The sequence below is a fragment of the Lipotes vexillifer genome, unplaced genomic scaffold (genome assembly GCF_000442215.2).
Source record: "Lipotes vexillifer unplaced genomic scaffold, Lipotes_vexillifer_v1.1 scaffold663, whole genome shotgun sequence".
In the NCBI taxonomy this organism is placed as follows: Eukaryota; Metazoa; Chordata; class Mammalia; order Artiodactyla; family Lipotidae; genus Lipotes; species Lipotes vexillifer.
The window spans coordinates 853186-879782 of record NW_006788963.1 but is presented as its reverse complement, the minus strand read 5'-3'; the positions used below and the strand labels follow the sequence as shown (position 1 = coordinate 879782).

Below are 26597 nucleotides of genomic sequence, written 5' to 3'. Positions count from 1 at the left end.
CTTAACCACTGGACCACCAGGGAAGTCCCCTTAATTTTAATAAAGCTCAGCAGACCACCATTAAAAATATGCAGACGTCAACGTGAAGAGTAGATGATAATATAAAAAAATTATCTGCAACCTGTATGATAATTTTAAGTATTACTACTGTTATCTCTGAACTTACTTAGAACACAACAATCTGTTAGCTTGGAAAGACTAATTTCTAAGCTTATTAAATAGCAGATTAATCAAGTTAGCTCCTAATATGATATCCGTGCTCCCCTAAATAAAACAACCAGATATTTGGTGATCTACTTCCTACAATATAAAGGCAATATAAATACATCATTGAGCCAACTCATAAAAATACATGTTCTTAACAAATGCAACTACTAATATTCAGAGATTGTCACTTAGTCTATGTGTCCATGTATGTATGTGCTCATGTGCCAGGCAGTTCTGTGTAATTTACTTAACTTTAATAATACAAGTTCATTATTAGGCCTGGAATTATTTCAACAGAAAATTAAGTAAAACTTAAGAAAAAATTCCCAGGCCCTGCTATTTCCAAGAGAGTGAATGAACTTGTCTAGAACTGGTCCCTGAAATCCTTGTTTTTAAGAGGCACTCAGGTAATTATGATGCAGGGGGTTCAAGAACTATAATACTTTGAGAAATACTAGCTTATACCAAATAAACATTTTAACTAAGTCTTTTAAAAACATGTTGAGAAATGTTCAGAGATTACAAAACAAAATTTAAGTAACAGTGTTACATATGCTTTAAGTAGAAAACACATTTTCTTTATTCAAATCATGTGACTTTCTGTACATTTTGAAATGACACACAAAGTCATAGCAAAGCTATATTTTAATTTCATCATATTCACTCTAAATTCTGTACCATTTACCAAAAATAACTTTTTATAAAGCTTACTGTTTTGTCTAATATTATACAGACTATCAATCTACACATTTTTGTGTGTTTCTCCTAAAAATTAGATTAGCTTATTAGGATATTATATAAAACTAATTGGTATATTACACACCAAACATAAGTACAGATTCTGTACAATGTAATAGTATACATATATATTACAAGAGACTAAATGCCTTGTTAAAAGTAATAGTTTAAGAAATCTTTCATGGAAAAAATCTATATCACAAAACGTGGTGGCTTAAGTATCAGTTGCTTTCTTCTCATGAATTTCTTTCGGTGGGCATTAACTGTCCATTTAGCTTCATTAGTAATTTTACCACAAGGCCGGCCTACAAAGTAAAATATATGTTCACAATAAATTTGAAACATGTAAGAATGTGTAAATGACATACATGGCAGTGGACAGTTCTCTATGTATTTGAAAAGGAATTTTTCATTGTTATAAGACTGCAATAAATTATTCAGATAAGTTTCTGGCTTTGCTTAGGAAAGGCCTGCCTTTTTACCTTGGTCTTAAATATGTTAATTTCATGTTAGAGGTTTTCCCTAAAGTAAAATGGACTGTCATTTTAAAAAAAAGAAATAACTTTATTAATACAGTAGAGTTTATTACTAGAAGTCCAAAATAACTGATTAGGTGCTTACCTGTTTTGTATGTACTATAAAGCTCATTTTATATTCCATACTATGGATCTGAAAACATGTATCAGCATCTCCCAACTGCCACATAAAACAACCATACTTAAGACTGATGAGTAAAGCCTGAAACATAATTAGAAATCATTATATTAAAATCAACACCCATCTTCTCTTACTATCTACACCTATCTAGACAGGTCTAAACACAGTGGTTTTGACAGTTAGAATAAAACTTGTTCAAAGTGCCCACACTAATTTTACACAGCCTGCAGTACAGAGCCACATACATGGTAGACTCTTAGAAGGCTGCCTTGAGAAATGATATTCTTATCAGAATGATAAATTTTTTTTTTTTTTTTTTTTGCGGTACGCGGGCCTCTCACTGTTGTGGCCTCTCCCGCTGCGGAGCACAGGCTCCGGATGCGCAGGCTCAGCAGCCATGGCTCACGGGCTCAGCCGCTCCGCAGCATGTGAGATCTTCCCAGACTGGGGCACGAACCTGCATCCCCTGCATCGGCAGGCGGACTCTCAACCACTGCGCCACCAGGGAAGCCCGATAAAATTTTTTAAAGATGCCCATTCTGTGCTATGTATTTGTATATATATGTGTACGCAGAAAGAAGTATTATTCAGCCATGAGAAATAAGGAAATCCTATCATTTGCAACAACATGGATGGAACTGGAGGGCATTATGCTAAGTGAAATAAGCCAAAGAAAGACAAATACCATAGGATACCACTTATATGTGGAATCTAAAAAAGCCAAACTCACAGAAACAGGAAGTAGAATGGTGGCTACCAGGGGCCGGTGGGTGGTGGAAATTAAGGAGATGTTGGTCAAAGTAGTACAAACTTTCAGTTATAAGTTCTGGGGATCTAATGTGGGGCATGATGATTATAGTTAGCAATACTGTACTATATGCTTGAAACTTGCTAAGAGAGTAGATCTTAAATGTTCTCACCAGAAAAAAGAAATTGTAATTATGCAATGTGATAGAGGTGTTGGCTAATGCTATGGTGGTAACCATTTTGAAACAGATAAGTGTATCAAATCAACATATTGTACACCTTAAACTTACCTAATGATGGGAAAAAAAAAAAAAAGATGCCCATTCTATCAGTGGCTTTCAAGAAAATTAAGTGTACTGTAAGTTTTTACTTTCTGCATCTTAAAAACAATTCCTTTTACTATTGATATATTCAGTACCTTTTGAATATTCATATAGTACTTTCAGATCTGAAATTTATGTAATAGGGTAACATGTCGATTTAGGCAATTTCATATCACTGAAAATAAGTACACTGATATATTTATTGTAAATATAAGCATTATTTAAAAATTAATAATATATCCTTCATATATTCAACAGAACTATTTAAAACCAATTACAGTACCCTATTCCTATATGTTGTAACATAATGGTATATTTAAATAGGAATCCAATATATTCTTTGGATTATTTAAAAAACAATTATCTCCTAGTAGTAACTTACATTTTCTTACCCTAAAAATATATTCTTTGTATACACATGTACAAAGAAAGTGTTCATGCCATCCTTTAAAATAAGTATGTTGAGAAACATTACCTCTCTATGACTAGCAGTTCTTAACATAATGATTGTAAATAATAAACTAAGGATATGCCAGAAAGGTAATGGTTTAGGGCATTCTGAAAGTGAGGTTCTGTAAGTGAAATGTAATATAATTAATTTACATGAGTGTATACCACTTATAATGGGAAAATAATAACATCTTGCTTAAAAATAGCTATACTTATAAAATATAACTTATAGACAGGATCTACTAAAATAGCTATTTACCAAAGTACACAATGAAAGATTGAGTCAAGATATAAAACTTTAAACTGTCTATCTTTTGGATCTTTGGACTTGAAACTTGTTTAATCAAGAGACAGGAAACTGTCCATTTAATATGTCCTCATAACAGTTTAATATACAGAAAAAATATATATCTGTGGTATAGCAACTCCTCGATTACATGAAGGTCAAATGACCAACAAAAGCACTGAAGCCGTAAGTTAAAAATAAAGGTTTTGGGGCTTCCCTGGTGGCGCAGTGCTTGAGAGTCCGCCTGCCGATGCAGGAGACGCGGGTTCGTGCCCCGTTTCGGGAAGATCCCACATGCCGCGGAGCGGCTGGGCCCGTGAGCCATGGCCGCTGAGCCTGCGCGTCCGGAGCCTGTGCTCCGCAAATGGGAGGCCACAACAGTGAGAGGCCTGCATAACGCAAGGAAAAAAAAAAATAAAATAAAATAAATAAAGGTTTTGTTTTTAAAGGACAGTGTGCAGGGAAAAAGGAATTCTTGAGAAATCCACAATAATGAAAACGGCTGAATGGAGTTGAAGAGCCCACATGGCTGTTTTGAGAGACCAGTCTGCTCCAGAAGGAAAAAGTAGCTCTCATTAGGAGGTAAAACCTACAAAGGGGAAGGTGCTTAGTGAAGGAAGTCAAAAAGTAAGAGAAATGACAGGGATAGTTGAGAGCAGAAAAGGGAAACCATGTAAGTCAGAAGTAGACATAGCCAACCAGGACACACAGGAGAAATAGTGATGTTGACAAGTGACCATGAACAATGGCACTATATGGGTATTTAAGGAACCAGTTTTATTTCAGGAGGGCATTATGGTCTACATAAATTGACATCAGCAAAGGGTAATCTATTGCCTGGATGTAGCAGTTGTATTAAGGCTGAAGATATATCAACAAGTACAGTTCAGTTATGAAGACTGTAATGCTTTCACTATAGTAAAACATTGAACCGTAACACTGCATTTACCTATTCGATAGTGCCTACATTTTATGTAAGTAGACAGATAGGTCTCTGATGAGTATATGAAACTGGCTGAGCTGTATTTTCTGAGGGGCAACTTTTATTATTCCAAACAATAACAAAATATAGAAGGCAGAAGTAATCGAGAGTAAAAAAAAAAAAAAAAAACACAGCTGTATTCTATGGCTTTTCCTGAGATTTAATCTCTGAGGCTAATGTATCCCATATGTAGACTTTTAAATGCAAATGAAAGTATTTTTGCAGATGAAGATGTTTATTTAAGCAAGCTTGTCATATTCAACCCTAGCAGATTTGGTCAATCTAAGACAACTGAGGACAAGCTGATTGTTCCTATCTTTGATCGTTTGAAAATGTAATTATCTTAGAGCTTTTATAGGTGCCATAAATTTATCAGTAGCTTACAGAACACAAGGTAATGATTATGTGGACAGAAAACATTGTTACCCTTGGTTTCAATCACCTTTTTATATGCCCAATGACAGCATTTCTATTTATATTTCTAGAAAAAGCAGATTCTTAATAACACTATCATCCTCTGCCTGCTACTGCTATCTCACTTACTCAATTCCTGGACCAGAATGTTATTCATAATATGAAATGTTAAATTACTGAAATATCATTTGAATACTATATAAAACTTTTCATTGTTGCCTAAATTTGGAATGCTCCCAAAAGTCAAACATAAAATATAGTTTAGAGAAAAGGCTCAGTGTTATGCCCACAGTATCACCATCCAGTTCAATGAAGAAGAATTTGCAGATATTTGTATAAAATGCTCTGAAATAGCAGAGGAAAAATTTCTTGAAATGACAAGGGGAATTTCTCCTTCATTTCCTTAGTACAACAGGAATAGAAAAAGTAGTTACAAGGTAATAAGAAGCAGCTTATCTTGTATGGGTAAAACAGTCTAAATAGAAAATGATAAGCAAATGACTCCAAAGCAATCAGATATCAGAGACTTCAAAAAATCAAGTTCCACGTTCCATAGGGCAGTCACTGCCCTATGTCCCTGCATATTCTTTATCTCCATTCACAGGCATATCTAACAGTATGGGAAAATTACTGTTGCCCATAATGATGATCCTGAGTTATCAGGAAATAACTAAACTACAATTGGGATACTTTCAGAAGGTATGTGATCACATAATAAAGACTTACAAAAATGATGAAAAAAGTTAGGTTTACGATGAAATTCCCTAATCTAAAATGCCTTTTAAAAATGCGTAAGCTCAGTTACTTAAACTGATTTGGAAAATAGTCTATTCGTGACATATCTGAATGAACAAAATAGACTTTTATCTGCTTCCTATTACTAACTAGAAAGCTGTTTATCCTGTGAAATGTGTTAAATATGCTAAAAGTAATTGATAACCCCATATTTATATTATCATGACTTTGATTAGAAAAAGGAGCACAATACAGTAATAAGCCTCTGATTGAAAAGCTCTGAAGTAGGGGCAGCCAGATCAAGATGGTGGAATAGAAAACCTCTGAACAGTTCTAACAGGTATTCACAGTCCCATCCACACTTCATCTTGCCCCCCAAAATGTTCTTATAATTTATTCTAATTTGCAAAATGAACCACTTGTGTCAGATATTATATTTCCTTTTTTAAATCTGTATTTTTTTCATTTAAATCTAATTTTTAGAATAGGTAATATATTCACAGTTAAAAAAATTTTTTTAAGTTGCAAAATGCTATATAATGAAAAGTCTCCCTTCTACTCTTATTCCCAGTTACATGGTTCCCCCCCCCCCGTAAAGGCTTTAAGAGACATTTTATGCATACAAAGGCAATACGTACTTATGCAAATATAGTATTCACTTCCCCCCATTTTTTGAAGTATAATTGACATATAACATTATATTAGTTTCAGGTATACAACAAAATGATTCAATATTTATATATATTGCAAAATGATCACCACAATATACATCCATCACCATACAGAGTTACAACTTTCTTTTTCTTGTGATGAGGAATTTTAAGATCTATTCTCTTAGCAACTTTCAAATATGCAATACAGTATTATTAACTATGGTCACCATGCTCTATACTACATCCCCATGACTTATTTATTTTACAGCTGGAAGTTTGTACCTTTTGACCCCCTTTACCCATTTTGCCCATCTCCCAACTCCCTGCCTTTGGCAACCACCAGTCTGTTCTTTGTATCTATGAGCTTGTTTTTTTTTTAAAAAAAGATTCCACATATAAATAGTGAGATCATATGGTATTTATCTTTGTCTGACTTATTTCACTAGGCATAATGCCCTCAAGGTCCATCCATATTGTTGCAAATGAAAGGCTTCATTCTTTTTAATGGCCGATTAATATTCCATTGTATATATTTACACATTTTCTTTAGCCATTCATCCACTGATGGACACTTGGGTTGTTTATCTTGGCCACTGTAAATAATGTTTCAATGAACAGGGACGTGCATGTATCTTTTTGTGTTAGTGTTTCTGTTTTCTTCAGATAAATACCCATTTCCACCCATTTTTACATGAATCGTAGCATATTACATATGGTTCAGCACCAAATATATCTTAGAGATCATTCCACAGAAAAATATTCTTCATTCTTCTATATGGCTGCAAGGTATTTCAATGTTACAATTAATATGTTAACTCCCTATTGATAATCGCTTCGTTTTCACCCCCCTATCCTTTGCTATTATAAATGAATGAAATTGTTCATTTAGGCTAGTACTGTTATTTTAGATATTACATAATGTGACTGGTCAAAAACAGCTGAAAAGATGAAAATCTACCTTAGTTTCCATATTGAGAAGATGAAGTCCTTTTATATTCACACCTACATACACAGGGATGACTTTATGATTACTGGGGCTTGCCTTTGTAAATATCTGTCCTATGAAAAAAGCTGCTCCATATGTAGGAATTTCCCAACAATTCTGTAAGAACATGCGCTGTAGGTGATGCATTTCTTTACTGACACCTTCACTTGTACTAAGATTCTAAAAACAAAGTAAAATTAACAGATGTGAAAGGAGAATGTACCTTTGATAATCCAAACAGGTCAACTAAACAGTTTCTAAAATCAAGGCTATCCCAAAGACAAATAAAATTGTGTGACATTATCCCATAGGCAGTTTTTCTTTTGAGATCTTATATTAGAAAAAAAGAAATATCAAGGTCTAAAAATAATGTTTATCTATTCTATTACATTTTTAAGTGCTTCATGGATAGAGATAGTGTATTATCTCATATTTCTTTAATCTCTAGCACATACCACAGTATCCAACATACAGACAGTATTCAGTAAAAGATTCTACATTATTAAACATATTAATAATACTAACAAAATTTCAACTAGGCTATAAAATGTCTTTTTATTTCTATTTAACAGCTTACCTTGTATTCATGAAGTATTCGGTTTGTCCAGTGAGGTGCCTTACTTTTCAATTTGGTAATAGGTACAATGGATTTTAGATTTTCTTCACTGTAAGCAAATACGCCAACATCTTTTAAATAAATCATCTTTAGTAGCTACAGTAATATAATCATTTACATGTAAATGGCTTTAATTAATATGATTTTTGAGCTGAAAAATATTATATTGTAACATATCAGAGAACTCTCAACATTTTAAGCAAAAAGTCACGATCCTAATATTGCTCAATTTAGAGAAATGTTTCTTCTTTCAGTAGCCACAAAATATTTTTGAATATTGAAAACTACAATAAACAAACTTTAGATATGCTAAAACCTCAATGTTTTCTCTCGACATGAAACATGAACTAGTTTTTGTGGTGGTATATACCGAAATGCATCTGCCTTGTAACATTTTTTCTACTAATCCAAGTCAGGTTTTAGTGAACTTATTTAAACATACAGTAAAGAAAGATAAAGCTAACAAGTATAAGGCATATCAAACTATATTCAAATATAAGAAAAAGAACTTTGGAGAGAGTGTAACTTGAAGAATGCTTTACTGTTTTTTTCTTCTCATTCCATGCCTTATATTATTTAATTCCAAACCAACGTCTAAATAGTTCTTAGTAACGTAATATTTCTAAATTTTCTTGGTTAAACTGAACTTTGGGTATAGCACAAGACCATGAATTGTATTAAATACTTACTTTAGGAAACCTTGCTTGTGTTTCTTACTCTCATAATTTCCATAAACTATCTGCAACAGTAGACTTGCCAATGTTATCAGTTTAGCATCAGGAGCTGTATAAAAGCCCTTCAATAAATTATATCTGGCTTCATCAAAGAGAATAAGAATAGCTAATGGGTCTTCAATCTTAAAAGAAAAAGTATAATTTGGTTATTAGGCCACAATTTCCTGTTATAAATGTACCACTTGCCACTATCTAATATGAAAAAGCAAAAGCTATGTAATTTCATATAAATAAGCTGTTATTGCTTTAGAGCAGAGGTTGACAATTTTTTTCTATTAAAGCCCAGATAGTAATATTTTAAGCTTTGTGAGTCAGATAGTCTGTTAGAACGACTCAACTCTGCTATTGTAGCACAAAAGCAGCTATAGACAATACATCTACAAATGTTGGAGTTCTACTAAAACTTTTTATATTGATTCTGAAATTTGAATTTCATGAAATGTTCACATGACATGAAATATTCTTTTGAATTTTTTTCAACCATTAATAGCTTGCAGGATATACAAAAATAGGCAACAGGTCAGATACAGCAATAGGCCATAGGTTGCTAACCTCTGATTCACAGTTCAATAAAAGTATCATCAGTTTATGGATATGAGTGTGTATAACTTATAGTACAATTTTACTTAAATTCTTTATATTCCTCAAACATTCTTCTACAATCTGTGCTTCACCCAATATAGTAGTGAACCTCAAAGAAGATAAAAGGAAGTATTAACTCCCAGAAGGACACATGAAGTTTGAAAAAAGCTTAACATTTTTTATTTGACTAAAAAATATTCAGTACTTTGCACTTTCAAATAACACTAAAGGAGAGCATACTTTTTTTTAAGTTTTGAAAACTTTAAAGTTTCACTTTATCTGATAAGATTAACAAACACTGGGCTTCCCTGGTGGCGCAGTGCTTGAGAGTCCGCCTGCCGATGCAGGAGACGCGGGTTCGTGCCCCGTTTCGGGAAGATCCCACATGCCGCGGAGCGGCTGGGCCCGTGAGCCATGGCCACTGAGCCTGCGCGTCCGGAGCCTGTGCTCCGCAAATGGGAGAGGCCACAACAGTGAGAGGCCCGCATAACGCAAGAAAAAAAAAAAAAAAGAAAAAGAAAAAAAGAAAAAAAAAAGATTAACAAACACTGAAAAATGCCAGCCTACAGAATACATTTCTACTTGGAAATAATCACCAATTATAGAGATTCTGAATGAATACTTAATGTGTTTCCAAATATGATTCAAAATGACCCAAATTCCTTATGGCAAAAGAAATGTTGTCATACTAACTAAAATAATATAATACTCTATATATTGATAATATTAAAAAAACTGAAACAGAATTTCATGGGGGAAAAAAGATAAGGGGATTGCTCTAGATTAAAGGAGACTTAAAGAGACAGTAATCAAATGCAAAGCATGAACGCTGACTAGCTCCTTCAGTTGGGAGTTAAAAGAGACTGAAAAATTGGGGGGAAATCTGAATATGGGTCTGATATTAGAGGTTATTATGGAAACATTAATTTTATTAGGGTGAAAGTGGTACTGTACTATGTAGGTACATCCTTGTTCTTAGAAGATGCATATTAAAATATTTAGGGATGAAATGCCAGGATGTCTGCAACTCAATTTTAAATGGTTCACAACAAAAAGAAAGATGAAACAAATGTAGCAAAATGTTAACAATTAGTGAATTTAATGAATGGTATATGATGGTATGAAGTTTATTACTTTTTCAACTTTCCTATGAGTTTTTAATTTCTCAAAATAATTGTTGGGAAAAAATGAAAGAAAACATTTTTCTAATAAAAATTGACTTAATGAATTTGAAGAGTTTGAATAGAGAATAATTATAATTCCTAATAGTGTGTTCAGTGACTATTAGTCAACAATTGTTCTTTTTAAATGAAAGCAGGCTCTTTTCATCCTAAAAGAATAATCCTAACCAAAAAAATACAATTCTTCTATTTTTCAGGTGGTAAAAATAGGAATTTTTCAATTACACAATGAGTGAAAAAGAACGCAACCACTTTATCAGATGATTGTGATATTCTGATTCACCTTAAGTACTCACTAAGCCTTGCTTCTTTTCACTTGAACCTACTTTATATTATTTGTAACATAATATGCAATTAATTAATATCCAAGTATTATCATTATTGCTCTTTCTCTACCAGCCAACTTTAAAAATATTACTTAGAGAGAAAGACAGGCTGAGTATATTTAGATTATTTGCAAATTTCATACATCTATTACATTTTAAGAACTGCTAACAAAGTTTGCCATTTTAACTATTTTTGACTGTAGAATTTAGTGGCATTAATTACATTCACAATGTTGTGAACCATCACAACTATTTCCATATTTTCATTGCCCAAACAAACTCTGTAAACATTAAGTCCTCATTCTCTCCCCCCATCACACTAATATACTTTCTGTTTATGCTATCTATTCTAGATATTTATTTAAGATAAGTAGAATCAAACAGTATTTGTCCTTTTGTGTATGGCTTATTTCACCTAGCATGTTTTCAAGGTCCATCCATGTTATGACATGTCTCGAAACTTCATTCCTTTTTATGCCTGAATAATATTCCATTTTCTTCATCCATTTATCTCTTGATGAACACTTAGCTTGTGTCCACCTTTTTGGTTATTATGAATAATGCTGTTAAGAATGCTGGAATACAAGTATCTATTTGAGTTCTTGTTTCCTTTAGGTATATACCTAGGAGTGGAATTGCTGGATCAAATGGTAATTCTATGTTTAGTTTTTGGAAGAACCACTCAACTATTTTCCACAGCAGCTGCACCATTTTACACTCCTACCTACAACATACAAGGGTTCCAATTTCTCTATGTCTTCATCAAAACTCAACATCTTCTTTTATAAATTTTTATTATTACAACCATCCTAGTAGGTGTGAAGTGGTTTCTCATTGTGTTTTGATTTGCATTTCCTTAATGCCTAATAATGCTGAGCGTCTTCGCATGTGCTTGTTGGTCACTTGTATATCTTTACTGGAGAAATGTTATTTAAGTTCTTTACCCAATTTAATTGGGTTGTCTTTTCGTTGTGGAGTTGTAGTTCTTTTTATATTCTGGATAGTAAACACTTATCAGATTTATGATTTGCAAATATTTTCTTGCATTCTCTAGCTTGTCTTTTCTCTTTCTTGATAATGTCCTTTGATTTACAAATGCTTTTAATTTTGATGAAGTCCCATTTATCGATTTTTTCTTTTGTTACTCATGTTTTTGGTATCATATCTAAAACTCCAAGGCCAAATCTAAGGTCATGAAGACTACCCATATATTTTGTCCTAAGAGTTTTATGGTTTTGGCTTTTATATTTAGGTTATTGATACACTGAGTTAATTTCTGATGCAGTGTGAGATCAGTATAATTTTATACTTTTTGCATATGAATTTCCAGTTGTCCCAGCATCATCTGTTGAAGAGACTATGTTTTCTTCATTGGATGCATTTGGCATCCTTGTCAAAAAGCAGTTGGCATGGACATATGGGGTTACTTCAGGACTCTCAATTCTATTCCACTGGTCTATGTCTATCCTTATACCAGTAACACATTGTTTGGATTATTGTAGCTTTGTACTAAGAAATTTGGAAATGTGAATCCCACAACTTTATTCTTCTTTTTCAAGAATGTTCTGGCTATTCAAGGCCCTTTGCAATGAATTTGGGGATTGTTTTTCCCATTTCTGCAAAAACGTCTGTTGTTAGGGAATTGTGTTGAATTGGTAGATCACTCTGCTTGTATTGATGTCTTAACAATATTAAGTCTTCTTATCCTTGAACATGGGATGTCTTTCTAGTTATGTCTTGTTTAATTTCTTTCAGCAATGTTTTTGTAGTTTTCAGTGTACAAGTTTTGCAGCTCTCTTGTTAAATTTATTCCTAGGTATTTTATTCTTTTAGAAGTTATTTTAATAGAGTTTTTAGTTTCCTTTTTTTTTTTTATGGAGTGTCTGTGGCTCGTTATAGAAACAACTGATTTTCGTGTGTTGAGCTTGTACCCTACAACTTTGCTGAATCCGTTTATTAGCCCTAGTAGCTTTTGTGTAGATTCTTTGGAATTTCCTATATACAGGATAATGTCATTTGTAATCAACAGAGACAGTTTTACTTTTTCCTTTCCAATCTGGATCCCTTTTTCTTTTCTTTCTTTCCTTTTTTTGGGCGGTGGTGGTGGGGGGAGTGTGGCTCATTGCTTTGGTTAGAACTTCTAGTTCTATGTTAAACAGCAGTGGTGAAAGCAGGTATCCTTGTCTTGTTCCTGATCTTAGGAGGAGTTTTCAGTCTTTCACCACTTAGTATGTTAACTGTGGGTTTTTCATAAATGCCATTTATTACACTGAGGAAGTTCCCATCTATCCTAGTTTTCTGAGAGTTTCACCATGAAAGGCTACTGGATTTTGTCAAATGGCTTTTTTACCTTTAGTTTGATAACAGAAGAGGGACAATATGAATAGTCAGGCATAAAACACTTACCAAGTTTGGACAAGGTCACTAAAATTTTCATGTGCTGAAATTTGTTTAACCTTGTCTAATATTTTCTTGAATAAAGAATCAGGAAATTGTGTATTTTTTCTTCAACAAATTTATGAGACCCTGGAACTTTTCTTTTTCCCCCAGTTTTCACAGCTACCACTGTATTTAGATTATCACCTAGTTTAACTTGTAACATCTCCCTTAGGTTTCTTCGTTGTCCAGTAGTCCCTCAGATGACATTATTTCACTTCTCCTCTAAAATTTACAGTAATTCAAATCCAAACATACTTGTTTGGGACAGACCTTTTTTTAATCAAATGTAAATTCCATTCTCATTTTTTACTATCTATATAGTTCTCTGTTGAGTCAAAAACAGCTATTTACGGACTGTTGAGAATAACTTTTTAATGTCCCCTTTATAAATATAATCTTCTCTATCCAGAATGTTTTTTCTGTTCTCCCCTTACACCAATGCATCTCTTTGCTCCTTTGAAACTTACACAACTGATTATCCCTTTATTAAGTTTATCTGACACTGTACTCCCTTTCTAACTACTCTGTAATTTTTTTCTACTCTAAAATCTTTCTCCCATCTGGTTGGTAATTCTCTTTAGGATGGATTCTCTATTTCTTTTGTATTCTAAGACAATGGAGGTGGGAAAATGGAAAAACCAACCAGGGGCTTTGTAAGTAGACTGACTCTAACTCTACCACTTACAACAGGGATGTAAGGATTGAACAGAAAAACAGAAATAAAACCTCCTGTAAAGGAAGAGTACAATTTTTGCCTCTAGTGCTTAAAACAGGAACTCAGTAGATTCTGAACATTTAAATGACTGTAAAAAAGATTTCTGAGCAAACCTTTTTCTCAACTTCCAAAGGAAGTCTCACATCTCTTCTTAGGAAAAGCTGCGGTGTCTCCCTTTGAGGATCCAAATTAGTCAATTCAGCAAGTATTTCTGGCCAGTCACGAACATGTTGCAATGGTTTATGATATGGCTTGAGTTGAAGGCCTGAAAAACATCTTTCCTTTTATAAATGATAATGTAAAAATGAACCAATTATAACAACACATAGAAACTTTTTATCAAACTCTCTGTACCTAAGTACTGAACACACACAAATTAAAGGTCTAAATTTAAATCAATATTGACTTTAATCAACATTACTACCCAATTTGAGGTTAATTTATTAAGAATATAATTAAGAAAAATATATTAAGAATATAAGAATTATGAGACTAAATCTGAAAATGAATAAAATTTATCAAATATATTTAAGATCCTTAATTCCATGATAGCCTATTTAATGAGAAAATCAGTAGAATTTGGTGTTTAAAAAAATACAATTAAATCACTAGATAACCAATCACAACCACCTCAATGAAATCCCTTATGTATCTGCAATACTTTGTCTGAGAGACAAATCTATAATGACATTGGGTTGAGTTTAAATAACAAAGATCTGATAGAAAACCAATATACAGAAAAAGAAAATCTGTATTATTCTGAGATGAGGTGAGCACTGAAAATAAAGGCAAGTTGGATAAGCACTACGTTTAACAGCATTCAAATCAAATTCATTCCCAAAGAAAAAATGTTTTGGTTTTTATCATTTCAAACATTGTACGCAGGCTTCCCTGGTGGCACAGTGGTTGAGAGTCCGCCTGCTGATGCAGGGGACGCGGCGAGTTTGTGCCCCGGTCCGGGAGGATGACACATGCCGCAGAGCGGCTGGGCCCGTGAGCCAAGGCTGCTAAGCCTGCGCGTCCGGAGCCTGTGCTGTGCAGCAGGAGAGGCCACAACAGTGAGAGGCCCGCGTACCGCAAAAACAAAAAACCACTGTATGAACAAAGAGGGGCCAGGGCCAGGAGGAAGCAGAGACTTATCTGTTTCAGCAGTTTGAACATAAACAATCTGTATAAAAGAGAAGAACACTGTCTCATTTGAAACTCTAAAAGTCAACGATAATTGATGCTACACTTAAGTTTACCAACCCACTCTCAAAAGGGAATAATCAGGTTTATACAACAATAACAAATTTCTTACTGAGATTTTCTGAACAGATCCAAATAGTGAAATATTGCTGTGTTTCTTGAGAGAGACGCATTCCTTCCATTATCTGCTGCACTGTGGTATTATTTCCATGCTTCAGTTCAACAGAACGGTATGATCCATCCATTCTGTATATTCGAACTTTTTCATACTAGGGCAAAGAATGATAACAAATTATGCAACCTGGTTACAAATTATACATCCCAATACAACAAGATGCTTTAATTTCAACTTCATCTGCTTAAAAACAACTTCAAGTGAGAATCTTCTGGCAGTATTTTATTTATTTATTTTTGCCTTGCCATGTAGCTTGTGGGATCTTACTTCACCAACTAGGGATTGAACCTGCACCCCCTGCAGTGGAAGCACAGAGTCCTAACCACTGGACCTTCCAGCGATATTAAAAAAAATTTTTTTTCATTATTTATATTTTCTAACATGTTTTCCTCTGAATATTCCATGGTCAAATAAGTTTGAGAAACTAAGGTAAATGGGTTTTTAAAAAATATTCAACTTCAAAATCTTCTGAAAGGATATTTTAAAGCCATTAATGTACAATGTAAATATCAACTGGGGGATATAGACTTGGTTAACTAAATCTGGTGTTAGTCAATTACCTCGTGACTTTAGTGGGCCACAAATTAGAATGTAGAAATGTGTACCAGCAATAATTTGTCCTAAGAGGAATCTGTGATAGAAGACTTTGCAGATAAAAGTTATGAAACAATGGACCATGAGCTAGTTTCTTTCCTCCTGTTCAGAAAATCCCAGAGAGAAATGATATTCTCAATACATTTTTATTGTTATAGGAAGTAACTGATGCCACCAAACAACTTCCAGAACAGTTCATTTTAGATAAAAGTACCTAATTCCTTTTATATATTCAGATATAAAAATTATATGAGAAATAAAAATGTGGTTTTTTACAAAATTTATTTATTTATTTATTTATTTTTGGCTGTGTTGAGTCTTTGTTGCTGCACACGGGCTTTCTCTAGTTGCGGCAAGAGGGGGTTACTCTTCATTGCAGTACATGGGCTTCAGCAGTTGTGGCTCGCGGGGTCTAGAGCACAGCCTCAATAGCTGTGGTGCATGGGCTTAGTTGCTCCACAGCATGTGGGATCTTTCTTCCTGGATCAGGGCTCAAACCCATGTCCCCTGCACTGGCAGGCAGATTCTTAACCACTGTGCCGCCAGGGAAGTCCCTAAAAATGTGTTTTAACTATACAAATAGAAAACAAATTGCAACGAAGTATAACATAAGGGTGCCTGTACTGCTTATCTATTTCCTTGCTTTTGTCCTGTACTCAGGGAATAGTGTTTTGACAAAAATGTGTATGAATGTGTGTAATTTTCCTTAAACGTAGAGATCATGTACTGAATAAATAAAGAATATGTATTCTTTATCACATCACTTTCAGCATTTTATGGTGTTAAATTTACAGAAATACTCAACAAATACTCATTGCCTACTTAATAGAAATGTCTGGAAAGGCTCAAACATATGGGTTATACCTGTTGGTATAAAACTTTTATCCTTTATCAGTTGGTATAAATCCTTTTATCTGGTTTTCAAGTTTCCAAACAATTTTTAAACTGATAACAGTTTTATCATCACTATAACTTTCAGGCATAACTGAGTTTTTTCTAATTGTTAATTGTTCTTATTTTAATGTCACTGCTAATTATTTTGTATATAAGTAGGTGGAAAGGCCAGGCTGAATTGGCAGAATAAAAGACTTAGAAATCTCTTATTTTAACCCATTCACTATCTTGAGGAGGAAGATGAATCCGTAATAGATGACTACTTGCCGAAACTAAATTACCAAATGACGTGTAATATTATTATTGGGTTGGCCAAAAAGTTCGTTCAGGTTTTTCATGTTATGGAAAAACCTGAACGAACTTTTTGGCCAACCCAATATTTACAAATATATTACTTACAAGGCCTAAGTAGAGAGAGATGTTTCAATGAATAGGTTAAAATTTGTAATCAGCATACCAAGTATACAGATTACACTGGAAACTAGATTAATTTTAACTGATCGAAAGATTTATTTATGCAGTTTTATTCTGATATGCAAGAATAGATGTCCAAATGTTAGGGATGATCACAAATTTAATACCTATGAAGTCTAACCATGAGGTTTTATAAAAGCAGGAAAGAAGCCATCCATACATTTATATCCTTCCACCCTTGACACAGATCCTCAAATTACTTATCAATTTAAATACAATGCTTGGCTCTAACTAGTATTTATGAAGATAATTCTTACTGGTTTGTTAATGGCTTCCTTCAACAATTTTGCAGCCTCTTCCCAATTATTTTGTTTGTTTTCTTCACAAATATTTAAAGGAGATCTTCCTTGTTGGTCTGTTATGTGCTAGAAACGTGGGGAAAAAACAAAAGGTTAAAGATAAAAGGCATTACAAATATACAAATAAGGGAAAATATCAAAGTTTCATTACAAAACTATTGTCAAGTGTTAAGTACATATTAAGCAAACTTAGTGCATGCTATACTTAAAATAAACATGAACTGCCAAAGATGACTCAAAGCACTAATCAATGTGATTATTGTTTTTCAAAAGTTCTGATTATAGGGCTTCCCTGGTGGTGCAGTGGTTGGGAGTCCGCCTGCCAATGTGGGGGACGTGGGTTCGTGCCCCGGTCCAGGAGGATCCCGCAGGCCGCAGAGCAGCTGGGCCCGTGAGCCATGGCCACTGAGCCTGTGCGTCCGGAGCCTGTGCTCCGCGTGGGAGAGGCCACAGCAGTGTGAGGCCTGTGCACCCCCCCACAAAAAAAAAGTTCTGATTATAGCAACAACAAAGGTTTTGTTAAAGTTTTTTATTTTATTTATTTATTTATTTATTTTTGGCTGCGTTGGGTCTTTGTTGCTGTGTGTGGGCTTTCTCTAGCTGGGCCGAGTGGGGGCTACTCTTCACTGTGGTGCGTGGGCTTCTCATTGTGGTGGCCTCTCTTGTTGCAGAACACGGGCTCTAGGCGTGTATGCTCAGTAGCTGTGGCTTGCGGGCTCTAGAGCACAGGTTCAGTAGTTGTGGTGAATGGGCTGAGCTGTTCCGCAGCATGTGGGATCTTCCTGGATCAGGGCTCAAACCCCCGTCCCCTGCATTGACAGGTGGATTCTTAACCACTGCGCCACCAGGGAAGCCCTAAAATACTTGTTATTACAAATTCCAAAATATCCTTTTCCTTCTTAAAGATATTTTTGAGAAAATACACTATAAAATGAAAAGAGGTTAAATTTTATGTACATTCTGTAGATGCATGGCGGTGATGGTTCTAAAACAATGTAAATGTACTTAATGCCAATGTACATCTAAAAATGGCTAAAATGGTAAATTTTATGTGAGACATATTTTACTATAACCTAAAAAATTATGTACAAAAGCAAAGTGTATACATAAATATTACTTATTCTATATAGTAAGTGAAATTTGTTTTTATTTTTCAGCTGACCTCTCAAGTGTATAACTTAACATTTTAGTGTCATTGTTATTCACTGTTTGATCATTAAAAAAAAAAAAAGCCTGGAAAATAACTTACTCTGTCAACTTCTGGATGGTTTAGGAGAATCTGTACTATTTCAGCATGTCCTCCTCCAGCAGCAAAATGAAGAGGAGAACTAAGTTGTCCATTTAAAAGGTTTGGATTGCACTTTCCTTTCTCTAACAATATGCGAGTGGCTTCAACTTTTCCATACCTATAAAAAAATAAAACACCTAAAAAGTCATCTGAAATGTTTGAAAAATCCAAATTTTAGACAATATCTAAGATTTTTCTAGGGCAGAGAACAAGGAATGAAGACACAGATGCAATGTTTTCAGTGCTTAGGGATTTCTTATGAATTACTCTGATTCAGTTCAACTGTTTCTATTTCTGATCGACTGGGAGAAAATATAATCTCAAATACAAGATAGAGCAGATGACAGAGAATCACTATCACACAAAATACAATACAAAAATTATAAATTAGGGAGATAAAATTTTTAGTCAAAATTCTTTTCAGAAGCAGAAAGTAACCCATAAATGTAATAATGCTTTTTACTCAGCCCTGCCTTTGATTTACAAAATAGGCCCAAAGACGTAATTCTCCACAGAGCTGCTGTATGAGGCAATGTGGGAGACACAAAGTTATGTTACGATGAACCATCTCTGCTCTGGTAAAGGCTTATAATGTAATCAGAGAGGAAAACAAAAACATGAGATAAGTTATATAACACTGTAAAATTTAAGTAACAGTTGAGGAGAACAATCAAAAACTATACATTTGTCAAATCATAATAGTATATAATTAATGCTTTAAAAAATGTTGGAAAAGAAAGATAAGATTTCAGTCTCAGTTCTGAAAAGTGTTCTGATAGAAGAATAATTTGAACTGGATTTTAAATAGGAAGAAGCTGAAGAGATGCTGAAGAGAAGTAAATATTCTAGATAGTGGGAAAAAGAGTACAAAGAATGTGCGAGACATAGTGAGCCCACCATTTGGTTACAAAGACTTATATAAGGTCGCAATCTAATGCAATGGTGGAAAGGTAATTCATTTTTTGGAAATAAATGGGTAGAAGGGGAAAGGAAATTTGCTTTTAAATATGGTGCATTTGAGGGGAAAATAGCACATCTTTAGAACTAATACGATTTGCTGTCAACTTTCTTCCCCTTCACATACCCTATGGTTTTCCTACGCCCTGAACCTGCTAATTGTATCCTAGCCTTCTTATTCATACGACTGTTTGCTCATGTTCTTAGCTATTCTTGAGATGTCCTTTTCCCCCTCCTGACTTTGTTTAGGTTAAGTTCTATTATTTCTCTGGAACAGTTTAAAATCTACCTCCTCTATATTCCCACTACATTTTACCATTTCAGTTTTAGCTTTTAACCTCATTTTATCTACTTTCATCCCTGTATATATACATTTATATCAGCCTGGAAGCTCCATGAAGGTTATGTCTTTGCATTCTCCAAACTGCCTTATGTATATAAAAAAAAGAAAAAAAAAAGAGTGACTAAATTGTTCAGTTGGCAATTGAAAATGCAGACTTGGTACTCAAGAGGAAGGCAAAGGCTTGAGATATCTAAGAATATGCAAATTCATCCAACTGAGAAGAATTACTGTTAAGGCTGGGAGGAATGGATGAAATCTTTCTGAGAGAATTTTGAGAAAGATGAACATTTTAGAACAATGAAATGCATCTTGAAAAACACTTTCAGGATAGGAAAAGATACTAGGGGAGCAATTCAAGAAGTAATAATAAAAATAATTAATATAAACATATTTTGTATGATTCTTTAAAGTTTTCAAGGTACTTCCTTATATAATTACTTAATATAATCTTCACAGCAACTTATGATGCAGGCAGAGATATTTCTAGTGCACATATGAAAAAAATGAAGCTTGTACTAGTTAAGTAACTTGCCCAAGGTCTCAGCGTTACCAGCCAGTTAGAATCCAGTTTTCTGAATCTTAGTATAGCTGTTTCCATACTATAAAAACATGCTTGGGTCACAGAATGGAGACCAGTATTTCAATAATAATACTAATGGTATCAGTTATATCTTGCATTTGTACTGACCTTTACTATAGCTCCATTATAGCTGTCCTTTCAACTGTAATTTGTTCCTTGAACAAAGGGGTGGTCAACAGCATTTAATGCAGCAGAGCAGGAAAAGAGATTAAAAACTCAGAAAAGGTTAAGAAGGTTCATGAAGAGTGAAAAAGAGAAAGCAGTGTGTGTGGCCCCCTTACCATTGAAGTCTGGCTATGAAAGGAAGGGAATAAACAGGATAGTGGCCAGAAGAGGCAGAAGGTTCAAATTAAGGTTCTTTTTCAAGGAGGGAGAGGAACCATGTATGTTTGAAGACAAGAGGAAAGAAAGTGCAAAAAAGTAGGAAGTGAATTTAATGGGGAACAAGAAGGATTTTTCATGCAAACCCTATGATACAGGAGAGAGATGGGAACAAAAACTGATGATTGGGGTGGAGAAGAAGGACATTTCTGATGGCATCAACTGTCTTTGAAAATAGGGGGTAAAACTATCTGATTAGAGTAGAGAAAAAAGGTAGTGGAAGTTTAAGTGCTTAAGAGTAGAAAGATTTAGAATAGTTTATAGGGGACCAAAAGGCTGACAAGATGAATGAGACAAAGACAACACACAACTGGCTACAGTGAAGGCCCAAATGAAATCAGATGGAATAATTTGTAGGGAGCCAAATCATCATAGTTCTAAAATACTCTTTAGCAATGATATGAAGCCTGAAAGTACTATCAGAGAGAGAAGATACTGATTTGAGAGAGGTGAGAAAATATGAGTTGTCAGTAAGACTTCTACTGAGTGGCTGACAAGTTACCCATAAGGGGAGAAAGCCAACTTAAACAGTTTTGGAAAATGGTGATTCTAGTCAAGAAAATTTTTAGGCACGTGTCATCAATATGAGAATTTTTGAAGCTTGGAGTAATCCTAGGAGTGATTTAATTAAGTGGTCCTCAAAGAGTGATCCAGGAAACTCTTTGATCTCTGAAATCTTTTCAGGGTGTCCTCTTGGTCAAACATATTTTCATAATAATACTAAGATGTTATCTGCCCTTTTCATTATCATTTTCTCATAAGTGTACAATGGAGTTTTCTAGAAGCTACCTGACATGAAAATTGCAGCAAATTAAAGGCAGAATCAGATGTGAGAATCCAACTATCTTCTACAAGGCTAGACAGTAAAAAGATGCAAAAATGTAAAATAATGCTACTTTTCTCATTAATTTTTTTTGTTTTTGGAAAATAAGGGCATACTTCATAAAACTGTTATTTATGTTAATATATGTTTATTGTTATTTTAAAATGAATTAAGAAATGCTTAAAATATTTTTCAGTTTAAACTTCTAATATAGTAACACTAGATATACTTCACATAAACCAAAGCTAATTGGGATCCTGTAATTTTGAAGAATGACAAGGAACCCTAACACAAAAGTTTGAGAACCACTGATCTAATAAAACCCCTCATTTTAAAGATGAGAAAACAGAAAAAGACGGGTAAAACATCTGTCTAACCTTATAAAGATAGGCCCCAAATCCCAGTCTCTTGATGAGATAGCCCAGTATTCATTCCCCTTCTTAATCCTTGTACCAGTTAGTGAATAAGAGTACATTTCCAAGATAATTTATGTTCTTTACTAAACAGTTAAATCAGTCTTCAAATTCACATGAATCAAATTATCTATCTTATTAAAAGTATTGCAGGACCTTCCTGGTGGCGCAATGGTTAGGAATCTGCCTGCCAATGCAGGGGACACGGGTTTGAGCCCTGGTCTGGGAGAATCCCACATGCTGTGGAGCAACTGAGCCTGTGTGCCACAACTACTGAGTCTGCACTCTAGAGCCCGCGAGCCAAAACTACTGAGCCCACACGCTGCAACTACTGAAGTCCGCGCGCCTAGAGCCCGTGCTCCGCGACAAGAGAAGCCACCGCAATGAGAAGCCTGCACACCACAATGAAGAGTAGCCCTCGCTCACCGCAACTAGAGAAAGCCCGCGCACAGCAACGAAGACCCAAGGCAGCCAAAAGTAAAAAAAATAAAAAGTATTGCAAGGTGACCTATACTACTAGTGGTGTATTAAACTTGGTTATTATTTCCAGCTAACAGAAATTAGTTTTATTGAAGGATAAAACTCTTCCTTGGTGTATTGCAGTAATAAGACTTTACAAATAAAAATACAACAGATTAATGAATTTTAGATTCAGACATCAAAATTTTTAAATTTTTATAACACTTTAATAACAGACAACATTTTTTGAGTGCTTATTACTGCCAGGTACCCTTCAAAGCATTTATTTGCATTTTCTCCTCTAATCTGAAGAGAGGCACTAAAATTAAGCTCATCTTTTAGATAAAGAAACTGATCCTTAGAGACATTAAGTAATTTGCTAAAGGCCATACCTTTAGGAACTAAAAGTTTCAGTTGGGTCTGAAATGTAGGTACATTCCAAAGCACACTAAATACTATACCATACTTCTGTTTTTATGTAATAGTGAAAATATTACCATTCTTTTAATAGAGAAGAAAAAAGGCCCTGCCGCAAGAAGGGCAACAATATAGGCAAATATAAATTTGGGATTCCTAAGCTAAAATTTACTGCCTCTGTCTTTTTCAATTCCACAGTGTACTTTCTTGGAGTTTGAACTATATTCTCTACTTCTTTTTGTTTAGCTCAACAAAAAGCATGTGATTTCTTCTGGTACTGCTGCTGCTACCAGTATCTACCAGTAATCTGAAGAAACAACTGTAAGTTCAGTGAAAGAAGATTTAGGGTAACTCTTTCCAAATCTGAGTATAAAAATTCCCTGTAATGGTAAAACAATTAAGAATACATTTATAGAATAAAAGAATATATTTTTAAGGAAACAGAAAAAAAATTAAGAGCATTTTATTTAATAAAGGAGCATATTTTTAAGGAAACAGCATATTTCTAATGGAGAAAAGATATATATTAAAAGCAACTATAGGGCTTCCCTGGTGGCGCAGTGGTTGAGAGTCCGCCTGCCGATGCAGGGGACATGGGTTCATGCCCCGGTCCGGGAGGATCCCACATGCTGTGGAGCGGCTGGGCCTGTGAGCCATGGCCGCTGAGCCTGTGTGTCCGGAGCCTGTGCTCGGGAGGATCCCACAAGCTGTGGAGCGGCTGGGCCTGTGAGCCATGGCCGCTGAGCCTGTGTGTCCGGAGCCTGTGCTCCACAACGGGAGAGGCCACAACAGTGAGAGGTCCGCGTACCACAAAAAAAAAAAAAAAAAAGCAACTATATTTAGCTACTAGATCAGATATATTGATCAATAAGCTATTTGATCACAGTGAAATAAAGAGAGTTTGAGTTGAAAATGATCTAATTAATGTATTTTACATATAGATAATAAACTAAGATGCAGAGAGGTAAAGTAAAGTAGCAGTAACCTTTCTGGCACCAGGGACTGGTTTCGTGGGAGACAATTTTTCCATAGATGGGGGATGGTTCAGGCGGTAGGTAACGCGAGTGACTGGGAGCGGCAGATGAAGCTTCGCTTGCTCGCCTGCAGCTCACCTCTTGCTGTGCGGCCCGGGTCCTAACGGGCCGCGGACCAGTGCCGGTCCACAGCCTGGGGGTTGGGGACCTCTGAAGTCAAGTCACTTGCTCAACGTCATGCAGCTAAAAAGTTGTGGACTTTAACAGGCTGTAAATAGTGCAGGCACTTCTTAAACTAGCCAAAGAAGCTCACTTTAAACAGTAAGTCAAAAGCAACTTTCCCATAAGAAATAATGGTAAATAACTTCATTACATCCTTTCTAGAGGACAGGCTACAGCAAATAGTTAACTACTGCTACGAACATAAATTTAAGAACGTAACCCAGGCTGAGGGGAAGAGTTATTATTATGTGAGAAGAGTATGAGAGCAAGAACTACACTGGGCAACTAGTGGAAAGAGCTAACTCCAATCCTGTGAGCTAATCCCTCTCATAAAAAAAAAAAAAAAAAAAAAAGGAAGGCTTTAATTCTAATGAAAACTTTTGGTGTTTCCTGATACCACAGCTTTCCAAAGAACTAAAAGAATACTTTTCTAACATGATGCAAGGTCAAATCATAAGTAGCTAACACATGTAAATTTTATAATAAGGATAGGGCTTCCCTGGTGGCACAGTGGTTAAGAATCCGCCTGCCAATGCAGGGGACACAGGTTTAAGCCCTGATCTGGAAAGATACCACATGCCATGGAGCAACTAAGCCCATGTACCACAACTACTGAGCCTGAGCTCTAGAGCCCGCGAGCCGTAACTACTGAGCCCACCTGCTACAACTACTGAAGCCCACGTGCCTAGAGCCCATGCTCCGCAACAAGAGAAGCCACTGCAATGAGAAGCCTGTGCACTGCATCTAAGAGTAGACCCCACTCACTGCAACCAGAGAAAAGCCTGCGCGCAGCAACGAAGACCCAACACAGCCAAAAATAAAAAATAAATAATAATAATAAAAAAATATATAATAAGGATAAACAAACGTAACACAACTCCAGGACAAAACAATAGAAATTGCAAGGGTGAATAAGGGACCGTGTGCTGTGCAATGAATGGCACTTGCTAGTCATTAGCTATCCTACTGCATGACCTCAGGATGCCTGAAAACATTAATGATACTTTTCCTGTGGGGCAGACCTTGTAAATCTGAACGGTGTGGCACATACATAGTAATCAAAGATTACTACAGAGAAAGCTCATAATAAGGCAAACATGGTAGAGGAAAAAGTGACTGGAATGAGAACAGCTTTGAAAAGAAGCACTAACATTTATAAACTAAGGATTCATTCTTTCTAAAAACACAAGAATAATCTATTTACCAGCATGCATAATGAATGGGTGCCCAGTGGTCACTATCTAATTGGTTGACTGAAAATCTTTCATTGAGAAGTCGGCTTAATAATTCCGAATCTCCTTCACAGGCACTTCGATGCAGAGGAAAATCATCTACCCACTGTCGTTCCCTAATCATTAAAAGAAAAGAAGAAGAAAAAAAACGCACTGTTGAAATTCATATTGTTTTGAAACAAATGTGACATATCTATGAAAGCTATGTTTCACTGAGCAGCTGTAAACTAAATCATTTATGCAATGATTACATTGCATACTAATTGCATATATCATTTTAAACAGTATTTTAACATTAGAATGTAGGTGTTTAAAAAGCAATGTGGAGGAAAACCAGAACAGTACTTGTCTTCTGTGACACTGCTCATGCTTCTCTGCCATTTTTCCTGTTTGGGAATTTGGATTTTTGAGTAGTCTGGAGCTCCTAGACCAAAGTATGGATTTATTACCACTTTATCTACCTAGAAAGGGAAAACAAAACAAAACAAAACAAAAACAAAAACAGCTTTAGATACTGAGCTTTAGATACCTGACTTTGATGTATAAAAACAGAGCTAAGTGTGGATGTCATCTTAATGTTTACAATTAGTAACAGATGCATTTATCTCAGGAAAAAAAATTACATTTGAAATGACATGTCTTTTGAAATCAGAGCCAAAATTCATTCAACTCTTACCCGGTTTGTATATTGAAGATCTGATCCAAACAAAGGGTTGTAAATACAGGTATCTGCTTTCTCTAGGGCTAACATTTTACTCTTTATTTCTAGTGCACTATAGCCCATATGTAGTGAGTTTTCTGTCTGACCTGATTCAGTAGCATATGCAGGGTTTATAACATTAGTTTTTATCCGCTCAAGAGGAGAAGGTCGGAATAAAGCCGGAATAAAGTGAGATTGTGCATGACGTTCATCTAACCACCTGGCAAAATAAAAAGAAGAGGTAGTAGATGTATTTGTTAAAAAGTGAAGATGAAAAAACTAAATTACTATCCACCTCTGATGTGTGATTCTTTCTAATACTACATTCAGATTTTTATAATTTTTTTAAAAAATAAATTTATTTATTTATTTTTAGCTCTGCTGGGTCTTCGTTGCTGCGCGCAGGCTTTCTCT

The 26597-nt window shown here is 34.9% G+C and overlaps 1 protein-coding gene across 3 annotated transcripts in view; it reads right to left on the bottom strand.

The window, feature by feature from the left end:
• Nucleotides 1-838: 838 nt before the first annotated feature.
• Nucleotides 839-26597, bottom strand: part of KRIT1 (KRIT1 ankyrin repeat containing) — a 37217-nt gene continuing 11458 nt past the window's right edge. Inside the window, exons 6-17 of one of the 3 annotated variants that reach the window (XM_007461892.1) lie at nucleotides 26160-26403; nucleotides 25829-25944; nucleotides 25456-25599; nucleotides 18644-18800; nucleotides 17353-17460; nucleotides 15071-15227; nucleotides 13884-14035; nucleotides 8483-8649; nucleotides 7755-7842; nucleotides 7151-7357; nucleotides 1567-1683; nucleotides 839-1250 (exon numbers count right to left, since the gene is read on the bottom strand). In XM_007461892.1, coding sequence (XP_007461954.1) covers nucleotides 1182-1250; nucleotides 1567-1683; nucleotides 7151-7357; nucleotides 7755-7842; nucleotides 8483-8649; nucleotides 13884-14035; nucleotides 15071-15227; nucleotides 17353-17460; nucleotides 18644-18800; nucleotides 25456-25599; nucleotides 25829-25944; nucleotides 26160-26403 — 1726 coding nt within the window. In that variant the 3' untranslated portion in view covers nucleotides 839-1181. The remainder of the gene's footprint in view (nucleotides 1251-1566; nucleotides 1684-7150; nucleotides 7358-7754; nucleotides 7843-8482; nucleotides 8650-13883; nucleotides 14036-15070; nucleotides 15228-17352; nucleotides 17461-18643; nucleotides 18801-25455; nucleotides 25600-25828; nucleotides 25945-26159; nucleotides 26404-26597) is intronic. The other 2 variants (XM_007461893.1, XM_007461894.1) reach the window with 2 other exon arrangements.